Source organism: Amphiprion ocellaris, chromosome 14 (assembly GCF_022539595.1).
Source record: "Amphiprion ocellaris isolate individual 3 ecotype Okinawa chromosome 14, ASM2253959v1, whole genome shotgun sequence".
NCBI classification, from domain to species: Eukaryota; Metazoa; Chordata; class Actinopteri; family Pomacentridae; genus Amphiprion; species Amphiprion ocellaris.
The window spans coordinates 24,334,397-24,347,198 of record NC_072779.1 but is presented as its reverse complement, the minus strand read 5'-3'; the positions used below and the strand labels follow the sequence as shown (position 1 = coordinate 24,347,198).

Genomic DNA, 12,802 nt, shown 5'->3' with positions numbered 1-12,802 from the left:
GTGGATGACCAGATGTTTTAACTGAGCACATCAGGAGAGGCTGACTGTATTGCTTGACCGGCTTACCTCCCTGATGTTAACTCTCCTCAATGTTCTCCTCATGTCGTGCTCTTAAACAGTGAGTGCATGTTCCGCTCTGGCCGTTAATGACCTGTTAGCCACGTGGATAAGCATGTTATTGCCAACGCTAAAGAGTCTGCGTTAGCGTTAGCTTCAAACTGTGCGTAGAAAGCGTTCAGATCATTAGCCCGAGCAGTGTCGGCACTCACCATGATGGGGGTTCTCCTACTGTAGTCCATGATTGTCTGCAGTCCTTGCCACAAGCTTCTGTAGTCATGTTGTTGAAATTGTGATTTCCACTTTGTCCCCATACCTCTGCTTAGTGCCCTTTACTACTTGTTTCAGCCTCAATGAAGCCACCTTGCATTCCTGCATGCAGCCTGTGATAAGGCCTGAGTTGTAAAAAGCGGTGCAAGTGTTCAGAGCGGTGCTGATAGATTTGGCGAGCCACAACTTCTGATTCAGAAAAAGACTAACCATCACCATGGGAATGATGCCATCCACCAGCTTGACTATGAAGCCTGTGACCAGGTGGATTGGAACATGTCCTAGTTGAGGTCACTCAGAGCATCCTGCAGTGTAGCTTCTGATTGGTCGCTGCAGACTCTTACCTGCCTCATCACAAAACCTTTCTCTTGTGCCATTCTTTGTTTATGTCTTGGCATCAGGAAAATGGCAGCTCGGTCTGATTTGCTGAGTGATTTTGTAGCCCTCTTTAAATGGTGTGTAGCAGTGATCCAGTATGTTGCTCCCACTGGTGACATTTTGATAAAAATTCGGCATCACTTTCCTAAGGTTCGTCTTCTTAAAATCCCCAGCCGTGATGAGGGCAGCGTCCGGGTGTTTGTTCTGGTGCAGACATAACAAGTCTTGTAACTCCAAAAATGCAGCATTGGTATTAGATGTAGTGGAGTGTAAACCTCTGTGACAGTGACTAAGGTGAATTTCCAGGGTCAATGGAATGGACTGTACAAGATGGTTAGATGTTCCAGATCTGGCAAGCAAGAGTGGGAGGGAATTCTGGTGTACTGGTGGTTACACTAGCAGTTGTTGATCATGAAACAGTCTCCACCACCTTTTGACTTGCCAGACTCCTCCGCCCTGTCCTTGCGGAACACAGAAAGAGTCCGATAGCTGAATGGCATGGTCCGTTACCAGAGGACAGAGCCATGTTTCGGTCAAGCAGATGATGTTGTAGTCCCACTGTTATTTGATCTGACCCCTGAGATCATCCAACTTGTTTGTCAGGGACTGGACATTAGCAAGAAGGATACTAAGCAAGGGTGTGCGATGGGCCTGACTTCTAAGCCTGTTCCAAACACGACCTGTCATCCTTGGCGCTTTTTTTCTTCTCCGTCTCCACATCGGGTCTCCCTTGTTGTTTTAAGGAGCCTTCCTATGTCTAGCAGTGTGTTACAGTCAAATGCTATTCTACTTGAAAAAAAGGCATTGCAAAAGTGAAAATAATAACAAAAAAGAAGATGTAAACACACAGCCTACGCAGAGCAGTTACAATGGCGTCTGGACACGACTGTGCCATCTTGGAATCCGACAGAACACAGGATACCAGTCTACCACAGGGCTAACTGAGAGCTCCTCATAGAGACCTTGTTGCCTTCAGGTACTCTGTCTAGTTCAGAGATACTGTACATGTGTCTGATGACTGTTGGAACCAGATTCTTGATATAGGCATGTGATATTTTGAGGATCACTAGCTGTTTGAATAACAGACTTCACTAGTTAGCTGTGACTGCGGATAGAATCTAGGAGGACATTAAAACATCTGCACTTTGTAGAGGCAGTCAATAATTTGGTAAATGACAATTTAATTTCTTTAACTGTCATATAGTCTATTTTATGAGTTTCATGTGGGAAATGTATTACTATGTGACAGTTGCAATCTGCAAAAGAGAAAGTTATATATATACAATTCTGAGATAAGTAATTAACTGCTCTGATTTGTGTCAAATTGCCATCAAATTTACATTGTATAGTAGCACCTCCCAACTGTGACTGTAGCATATTGCATACTGTAGTGAGGAATGGAACTGGAGAAGTATATGTCAGCATCGTTAATGTGCATTATATAAGGTTTAACTTCAGCCCATGCAATGCGAATCTAAGGTTAGGTGTCCTCCTATCTTTGAAACATATTCGCTTCTTTCGAGTGATACAGGCGTCATGAGACGAGACAGATTGCTAAACCCTGCAAGTACTCTTCATGATCCTCTAGTCACGCTAACCTCTGCAAAAGCCAGAATTACGTCCCTCTCTGGTGCTCATGTCATGAGATCCTATATGATGTTGATAATATTGTATCCAGCTCTTCTACCTTAAGGATTTAACTCTTAATAATGAATGTGCACAGCATAATGATATGCAGTTTTCAGTCCATAACCATGTTATGTAATGCTTTTGGGGGCATGGTGAGTCCTGTGCTCTAGTTCAGCATGAGAGGAAAATCGAGAGGATGGAAAAATTCCAGGAAGGAAGCACTTCTGCATGGTTGTGTTAAGACTCTACCATTGTCATGTTTTTAGATAATCTCTCTAATCTGGATTCTGACACCCTTTTGTTGAGATAACCAGATAGCCTGTTTGAAGCGGGCTAATTGCAGCTTGCATGCATATTCTGCTTCGTATGACTCAGCTGCATTTACACAGCTGTCAATTGCCCAGCTTATATTATTGACTAGGCATGATATAGATTCATATCAAAGACTGGGCATGCAAGGTGGGCAAGGCCATCTGTAATGTCACCCTTAGGTTTCCTTATACGTGATTTTGGAGGTAGGTCAGGTTTTTTTCCATGGACTGTCCTGTGACTGTACTTGTAAGCCTGAGTACAATTTATTTATTTTTTACATTATTTGCTTTGGCATTTTAGGCTTTATCATATAGGACAGTAGACTGAGAGGAAAGTAGGGAGAAGAGTGGGCGGAGGACCTGCAGCAAAGAGCCGTGGGCTGGACTCAAACCCACGACCACTGCATCGGAGACTATAGCCCCTGTTTATGGGTCGCCTGCTCAACCAGTTGAGCTACCGGGCCTAAAAAATTTAAATGTTTGTGTTTTAAATAAATAAAATCCCCCCTGTGCAGTTGTCATAAACCTTTTGTATATAATAGACCAAAGGTCAGTTTCGCTGTGACATCATAATGTTACTGACTTGATGATGGTAGTCTTTGGTGCCCAACTGTGATGACTATATAGCTCATCTGTGCTGCTGAGTGGAAAATGTGTGTGAAACATCCACACTTTAGAATTTGTAGGTTCTTTGCAGCAACATCCATGTTTGTATTGGGTATTGGACGTCCAACAGCTTTGACTGCGACAATAACTTTGAGTGCACGAAAACAATGACAAATAGTCAAAGTCCTCATGTGAAGTTTGCTGTATTGGGGTGTTTATTAGTATTCTGGTATACGGTGGGTTTACCAACAAATAGAGTGAGTCTGTGAAGGTATATTGACCCACAACATTTTCAAAGCAAAACATTTTATACAGTTGGTCAGACAGTTGGGAAGGGACATTATGTAAAGAAAAGAATAGTGGTCAGTTTGCATATAGTTGCTAATCAATGACAAATGGTGATGGAATCAAGGGGTGTGGCAGACAGCAAATTGTAAGGGAGTCATCAGTGATGATAGTAATAGAATAAGGAGTGGCACTAGCGGTAGAGGGTGTCTGTAGCAAAAGGATGTCCTATTTTCATGAACATGTAGGAAATAGAACATCCATCCATCCATCCATCATCTATACACCGCTAATCCTCATTGGGGTCGTGGGGGGCTGGAGTCTATCCCAGCTGACTCAGGGTGAAGACAGGGGACACCCTGGACAGGTCACCAGTCTATCACAGAGCTACATATAGAGACAAAAAATCCCACTCACATTCACACCTATGGACAGTTTAGAGTTGTCAGTTAACCTGAGCATGTTTTTTTGGACCGTGGGAGCTGGAATATCTGGAGAAAACCCATTCATGCACAGGGAGAACATGAAAACCCATGCTGAAAGATCCCAGGAAGGCCTGAATGCGAACCCGGGATTTTCTAGCTGCAAAGCAAAAGTGCTGACCACCAAGCCACTGTGCAGCCTGACAATATAAAAATTAAATTTATTTATTTATTTATTTTTTAATCTCAGCTTAGTAGTTTGTCGGTAGAAGGCACTGACCTCTACCACCTTATGTAGAATGAAGCATTCTGTTGTTGTGTCTCAAGATAGTGATTGCCCTTCCAGGAAAATTGTGCTCTTATTTTGAAGCAGATATTTTAGTCATGCATTTAGTCATTTCAAAGTTGTAGGAGTACGAATTTTGTCAACTACTCAAGTATAACATGACAGAAGTACTAAATCAGGTCCACTACTGTTTACAAGTTTGGCGTCACCCAGGCAATTTCATGTTTTCAATGAAAACTCATTCATGTGCTAACATATTTGCACAAGGGTCTTTTAATCATCACTTAACCTTTCAACACCATTAGCTAACACAATGTAGCATTAGAACACAGGAGTGATGGTTGCTGGAAATGGACCTCTGTACCCCTATGTAGATATTCTATTAAAAATCAGCTGTTTCCAGTTAGAATAGTCATTTACCACATTAACAATGTCTGGACTGGATTTCTGGTTAATTTAACATTCATTGAAAACAAAACTGCTTTTCTTCCAAAAATAAGGACATTTGTAAGTGACCCCAAACTTTTGGATGGTAGTGTATTTTGCAGATAGTAAATATAATATAGAAAAGAAATACTATAGCAACATTTCACCAAGTGTTCACTGTGAAAACTACCAAATATAGACGTTTATACAAAATGACATATTCTGCACAGATCTGTTTGAGTAAATATGACCCACTGTTGGAAATGGGTGTGAATAATTAATTTCTTCATACGCACGACTAGCTAAGGATAGTATAATGGCACCATTAATAACACCGTTTTAGGAAAATCCAAAAGCATCCCGAATGGTTCATAATTGATAGCATAGTACAAAACTGGTATTTTTCATTTCAGATTTCGCACCCAATGATCGCTGTGTCAGGAACTATAGCCCTGTTTATGGGTCGCCTGCTCAACCAGCTACAGTTGAGCTACAGGGATGCCTTATATTTGATAAATTATTGATATTCAGTCTGAGATATTAATAATTAAATGCTGGCTTATATCTGATTGTAAATGAGTGCAATTTCAATCTTGAAGTGTGGTTACCTTATAGAGGTATAGTTGTAGTTCACCTTCACAGTAATTTGAAACAGTGTTTTGGAGTTTGTCCTTGTTTGGTGTCAGTATGGAACAAAGGTGCCACCACTGAAAATAATCATTTTGGGCCTATGCAATATGTGTTTTAAGATTTTGCTTTTAATTGTACAGCATATGAGAAAAAAGGAATGGAAATTCGTAGAAAAAGCTGCAGCAGTGGATTTCACATTGCTGAGTGACCACTGCAGCAGAAAATGTTTGAAATATATCTTAAGAGAGAAGCAGGTGTAAAATTGTACTGTACTGAAATGCTTCTGGATATTTATTATAGAAATTAGGCTGCAATATCAGTATATGCTTACATGCAGCCTTTTACTTGCAGAATAAATGCATGTCAGGTGTTCCAAAGTACCTTCTGTTTAACTTGCATTCAAAGTTCAGCAACAGAAAAAATATCTTGCTCCATTGTGGTCGAGACAAGCACGTGTCAAAACAAGAAAAGCACTCAGAGAGTGCAGTACTTTGCCAAGGCTGCTCAGTTGTATCATTTTCGATGGCTGAAATCACGGCCCTATAGAATGTGTTAACATAGACCCGTTGGTCTGTTTTTGAGTAATGTTGCTAACAGACAAATCAATGCTGATCGTCACAGAACTCTACCGAGGCTCCGCCTCCTTAGCGAAGTAATATCCTAGCATCAGATCCACTTCAGATGCATTTTGAAATGCACACTCTTAGCCTGGAATTGATTCTACTTAATTTAATTACATAATACTTGATTGAGTTTAGTAAAAGTAAAAAAGTAATCTGTAAATTTCTAGAATATATAATACATAAGTATGTTTGAATTTATTTAAATAACTTTAAATAACATGGCTTAAATGGCTTAATTAAGTTTTAGTCCTAACCTCTCTCTTGTCAATGATGTCACATAGTCATGTCATAGTGCTGTCATAATTCTGAAAGCCCTAATTATGAGTTGGTATCTCTGAATTATGATTTTGTGTCTTGTGATGTTTAAAAAAAAAAGGTACCAAACACTAGTACAGCATGATTACTTCATAATAATGTCAATTCAATTAAATTTTCTTTATATTTGTTTCTAATTTTATTTCTCACCACTAATTCTTCTTTGGACTTAAACTGTCAGACATTTCAGTGAGGTTTTACAATACATACAAACAGCAGTGTTGCCAGTAACATTACTGTAATTCAGATACAGTGTTTTAACTAATATCCACTTTTATAGTAACAAAAGGTAACTGTAATTTGTAAAATGATACCTTCACTATAAAAACCCACAGTTCAAAGTATAATACTCTCGTCACCTATAAATGTATTAATTTATTTCTATACTACATAAAAATATTCAGTATAAATATTATTATTGAAAATGGACCTGGGATCTTTCTACACAGAGTTTGCATGTTCTGCTTGTGCATGCGAGGGTTTTCTCCGGGTACTCCGGCTTTCTCCCGCAGTCCAAAAACATGCTGAGGTTAATTGGTCATTCTAAATTGTCCATAGGTGTGAAAGTGAGTGTGATTAAGTCAGATTAAAGCCTTCTATATGTAGCCCTGTCATAGACTGGTGTCCTGTCCAGGGTGTCCCCTGCCTTCACCCTCGATCAGCTGGGATAGACTCCAGCCTCCAATGACCCTAATGAGGATGAAGCCATGTGTAGATAATGGATGGATTATGGAATAACATAAAGACAGACACAAGCAGTAAGAAAACATTTATTTTAATAATGCAAATATACAACCAAAGAATATTACATAGCAATCAATAAAGATAATTCATACACCAATATTTAAAAATGCATTTAAAATACTTTTTTACTAATACTAATTTTAGTAATACTAATTTTATATGAATATTAACAAAGTTTACCACAGTATTTCTATGTGAATCTACCATTATTGTCAGACACGTGTTACCTAAAGATTACCAAAAAATGAGGATAAATCAGTTTGACAAGTTGAGAACAGTTGCATGGAGTGCAAGAAAGGAAATCCCTCTCAGATAAACTTGAATGCTTCTGTAGACACAGATACTACGTAAGTGCAGTAAAGCCTGTAAATATGTCTATATTATATAATATTTGTATGGTAGTGCATAGCATTTGATATAAAACAATTATGCATTTTTAGTTTTAATTTGTGAGTACTTGCTGTCCAGATGTTAGGAGATGGACCACATCAAAATAAAACATATAAGAACAATGAACATGTTGAAGAGCGATGAGGCCAGTGGCTAAAGATCAGAGACATTTACTTCCAGACCCAGAGACACCTGTGGAGAGAACCAAACATTAACTACGGGAAAGACCCAGAGTTAGTGACGAGCAATGGTGGTGAATAATTGTGGGAATTCTGCCTTGCATAGTAACATTTTCAGCAACAGCTGTGTTGTCCTACTCTTTTCTTTATTTGCTACAAACTGAACCATCTGCAGCCATCATAATCATAGGCTTTAAACTCAGCTCTCACAAGCACTGGCTTCCCCAACATCTCAGAGACTTTATCATGGACACAAGGGCTGATGGGGACAGCTAACCACCTTGGAAGCCCCAGGAAGCCACATAGACCCTCACGGTGTATGTGGCTTCCTGGGGCTAGGTGGGTGGAGTTCCCCAGCATGTTCTGAGAAGATGTGGTGGTTGACATGGGCTTAAGAGAACTGTGCTCGAAGTCCAAGATGTTATGTATTATTGTTGGTGTTGCTGTTCTTCACACTGGTTGCATAATATACCAAGTACTCACAGTTGTACATAAAGAAGGTAATCCAATCAGAGTAAATCTAAAAAATGCACAAAATAAAGAAAAAATAGCAAAAAACAGAAACAAACCAAAGGCACAAGGAAGAAGAGGGAATTTGAAAATAAAACAGGAAGTAACTGAAAAAGGACATGGAACCCACACATTTCTAATCCCATTTTACTCAATTGCATGTCCTCCCACAGTACAAAAACATGCTGAGGTTAATTGGCGATTCTAAATTGTCCGTAGGTGGAGTGTGATTGTTTGTCTCTATAAGTAGCCCTGCGTTAAACTGGTGTCCTGTCCAGGGTGTCCTCTGCCTTCACCCTAAGTCAGCTGGGATAGACTCCAGCCCCCCGCAACCTTACATAGGATTAAGCAATTTATAAATAATGAATGAATGGACACACATTTGTCAGTCCTGCTGCTGACATTAGCCTGGAGCTGGGAAAGTATATCGACTCATTGCATTGTCAATCTGTACAGGGTATTGGAAAGTATTGGACCAGTGACACCAATTCCTTTGTTTTTGCTGTAGACTGAAAACATTTGGGTTTGACATCAAAAGATGTCAGCTTTTATTTCTTGGTATTTACATCTGGATCTGATACAGAGCATAGAAGATAGCAATATTTGTAACAGAACAACACATTTTAGAACAAAACTATTGGAACAGATAGATTTAAAATAGATTGCAGTGACTAACACTTAATGTTTAGTTGCTGTAACTGCATCAAACCTGTGACCCACTGACATCTCCAAACTTTTGCATTCTTCTTTTGTGATGCTTTTCCAGGCTTTCACCGCAGATTCTTTCAGTTGTCGGTTGTTTTGGAGATTTCTCCTTTTAGCCTCCTCTTTAGCAGGAAAAATGCAGTTCTATAGGGTTCAAGTCTGGAGATTAACTTGACCAGTCTAAAACCTTCCACTTCTTGCCCCTGATGGATCCCTTTGGTGTTTCGACAGTGTGTTTTGGGTCGTTATCTTGCTGCACGATGGAGGATCTCCCAATCAGTTTGGTTGCATCTTTCTTTAAATTGGCAGACAAAATGTTTCTGTAGACTTCTAGGTTCATTTTGCTGCTGCCATCATGTGCTATATCATCAATGAAGATTAATGAGTCCATCCCAGAAGAAGCCATTCAAGCCCAAGCCATGACATTACCCCCACCGTGTTTCACAGATGAGCGTGTATGTTTGGGATCATGAGCAGATCCTTTCTTTCTCCAAACTTTAGCCTTTCCATCATTTTGGTTAAGGTTCATCTTTGTCTCATCAGTCCATAAAACTTGTCCCAGAATTTTTGAGGCTCATCTCTGTACTTTTTTGGCAAATTCCAGCTGGGCCTTCCTGTTCTTCTTGTTAATGAGTGGTTTGCATCTTCCGCTGTAGCTTCTGTAATTTTGTTCATGAGGTCTACTGCAAACAGTAGATTGTGATGTCTTCACTCCTGCCCTCCGCCTCTAACTATAGATTCAGTCTGCACAGGCAAAACCCAAATCTGAAATTGAACATAGACATTGAATGCTATTTATTGTTTGAATAATCCATGTAATAGGACACACCAGGGCAACACCACACACCTGTCAGTCACATGGCTCAGTACTTTTGCTCACATGAAAAATGAGTGGGTTCAAACAAAAGGTACTATCTTCTAAGTTGTGTATCAGATCCAGTTGTAAATACCTGGAAATAACAGCCGAAATGTTGATCTCTTGTGTCATATTTTTCATTTGATGTCAAACCCAAATGTTTTCAGTCTACAGCAAAAACAAAGGAATTGACCACACTGTTCCAATACTTTTGGAGGGGAGTTTATGTTCCCTTTAAGGTGCTGGCATTGCCATGTCAGTGGCTGTGTTCAAGATGCCAAGTTCAGCTTTTTTTGTACAGTTTCATCTTCGTTCTAACTCAGCCACCCCCAGATTTCCTCCGCTGCCTTTTTTCTTCCACTCTTCATACAAGCCCCCACTTTCTTTTCCTTCTTCCCCCAGCTCAACCTCACACTCACAGAGGAAGAAATAAATAAATAAGTAAAGTAGGGGGTGGAAGATCCGTTTAGTTCTCTGTTCACTCATACTGCTGAATCGATGGACAGTTACCACGGTAACAGGAAGGCTGCCACCAAAAATATATTCTCTACAACATCTTTAATACCTCCCCTTATATTCAGTTTGCCAACTAGTGCATCTTCCCACTGTGATGCATGCTGCTGGTGTACATTACAGTGGCAAACGCATGCATTTTTAAACACTATGGTATTTGTAAAAGTGTAAAACCTACAACTTTAACTAATGAGTAGCAATATAATGTTGAGGTGCACTGATGTGTTTTTATCACTGAAACTGTCTCCACTTCAGTGTAAGGAGCACAATCATATAAAAAAAGTCCTGAGTCATTGAAAGACTGATCTTGTGCGACGCCCTAAGTTAATGTTTCACCTATCACCTGCTGGTATACAAAGCTAGACTGTGATCTTCATCCATTTATGTCCATTGCTTTACTTGTTAATTGTTTGTTGCACAGTTTATTGTTTATGAAAGGTAGTAATTTAATATGTAGACACAGGCGCGCTGACCTGACAAGCTATTTACTGTCGCTTGGTGACAAATTCTAAAACAGCTAGTTTGAATTAAGTTTAACTTGTCTGTGTTAATAAGTCCATAAGTGACTGCAACCATGACCAGGGTTTTCTACTGAACATTAGCTAGAGAAGGCAGCATGTGTCAGCAATTAATAAAACCAGTGAGGCTGGTTAATTTTCAATTGAAACTACTTTCAATGAGATTTTGAGTCAAGTGTGTGTCCAACATATCAGACTAGTCTCGGTCTATTGGTCTTCCCAGTGATTTTTTAGCCACACTAGTAGCGTAAGGTTGGCAATGCCAGTCAGCTCACTTCATTCATGGAAATATCATGGTATCCAGAGGACAAATCCTAAAAACTTTAGAGATCCCCTGACTTGTGGTTGGTGAAAATGTTCATTTATCCAGTTAAATCTGCTTGATTGATTGGAGCACACATTAATGGTTTTTGGGCAATAAACTCTAAAGACTTTGGTGATAGCTTGGCTTTTCTTCTGGCACTACCAGCCTGTAGCCTGGCTGGAGTCTCACTGTCACCTGTCATTGTAGGACTGTCACTTATTGAATTGCTTTTCTAAGCTATCTTTTCTTGGTATTATTCACAATTTCTTTTTTCTTGACATTTTGACATGCACTGAGTTATTGATGACAGATTAAGAAACTCCCACATGAAATCTTTTCAGTGTGGTGTAATTTTCTGATCAAAATGTTACAGGTTTTTCTTGATGTTTGTAAAGGCACTCTTTATTTCAGGTGAGGCTGGTTGCCCTCACTGTAAGACTGCATTAAAAATCTTGCTAATAATGCTGTTGCTATATACACTGTGATGTGATTAGAAGTAGCTCTTACATGAATCAGTCTCATTTTAAGTATTTTTATGAAATAGAGAATATGTACAGAAACAAAATATCTCAGTGATCATCTCTATATCTCTTTATTACTCTGCCAAGGAATGCGGCGGATTTATGTGATGATCAGCGTATGTTTGTCTGTCCATTCGCAACATTACTTAAAAACCGGCAAACGAATTTGGACGAAAGTTTCAGGGAAGGTCAGAAATGACACAAGGACTAAGTGATTAGATTTTGGCAGTGATGCAACTTACAGTCTGGATCCACTGAATTAGTAAAGATTTCTGTAGCATTGCAAGTTAGCGGCCAGGCGTCACCGTAACTATGACAAGTGAACACTACGTCAACTGCCTGCCACATGATTGCAATCCTACTACAAATCGTCGGCTGTGGACTTATCGGGACTTATACTTCAGAAATCATACAATGACTTGGTGGAGCACTGCGCTCTCTGAGTGCTTTTCATGTTTTATCTTCATACTTTTTTCCTTCCATGCTGTGTTGTAATTTTTAAAGCTTAGCCGGTTTTGCCTTTTTTTGTATAGTTTTCTAAAGGAGCGATGTCCCTTTGTTGAAACTTGCAGTGGTGTAATAGAAAGGTGTTACTCTTCTGCTAGTGTCTTTTTTCAGAGCACAGTAGTGGCAGTGTCAGGCATTTCTTGTTATGTAACGCTGTGTGTGTGCATGTGTGTGAGTAAGGGAGAGACGACACAAAAATGATCAAAGATGGTGTGCAACATGCTGCAAACAATAGCGCTCTGTAATGCACAATACTCGTGTATATTTAGGCATATAATGCACACTAAAAGATGCACTGTTTACAGCATACAGGATGTCACAAATTCCTTCTTCTTTACGTACTCACAATACAAGTTTGTCTTTTTCTCTGCAGCCAGCCTTCCAGCGTTTCCTGCACATGTTGATCACATTCAGACATTAGACCGTCCTCAGTTTGTTTTCTCCCCTTTATGTGAGATACACGTTATCACTCCTCCCTCTTGATAGCTGAGTCCCGCCTGCTTGCCTATAAGCTGAGATGGAACCCTACGTCAAGTGAAAGCTGTTTTTATTGGTCTTTTAAAATTCCCCACAGAAAAGGGGGTCTAGCTGCTTCACTGTGACACAGTTAGAGGAGTATTTCTCTCACTCAGGGATGCTGCTACTTTTGTCTCATCTCACACCACAGCTCCTTCCATTGCTTTTTCTGTGTCATCTTTGAAGAAAGTCTTAGCAGTCTTCCTTTGCTTCCTTCATGTTACTACAACATTGCCATGTTTTTCGCATGCTATTGTGCTCTGAGATCAGACATGCGGGTAAGTGACTTCCCGAGGTGTTT

The 12,802-nt window shown here is 39.7% G+C and overlaps 1 protein-coding gene across 33 annotated transcripts in view; it reads left to right on the top strand.

Annotated features, from left to right (window-relative positions):
- dlg2 (discs, large homolog 2 (Drosophila)) overlaps nucleotides 1-12,802 on the top strand; it is a 186,852-nt gene that overhangs the window by 46,334 nt on the left and 127,716 nt on the right. Inside the window, exon 1 of one of the 33 annotated variants that reach the window (XM_035951109.2) lies at nucleotides 12,620-12,779. The exons of 31 other annotated variants lie outside the window; for them this stretch is intronic. In XM_035951109.2, coding sequence (XP_035807002.1) covers nucleotides 12,738-12,779 — 42 coding nt within the window. In that variant the 5' untranslated portion in view covers nucleotides 12,620-12,737. Of the gene's footprint in view, nucleotides 1-12,619; nucleotides 12,780-12,802 lie in introns of those variants that run through there. One more of the 33 variants, XM_055017141.1, reaches the window with a different exon arrangement.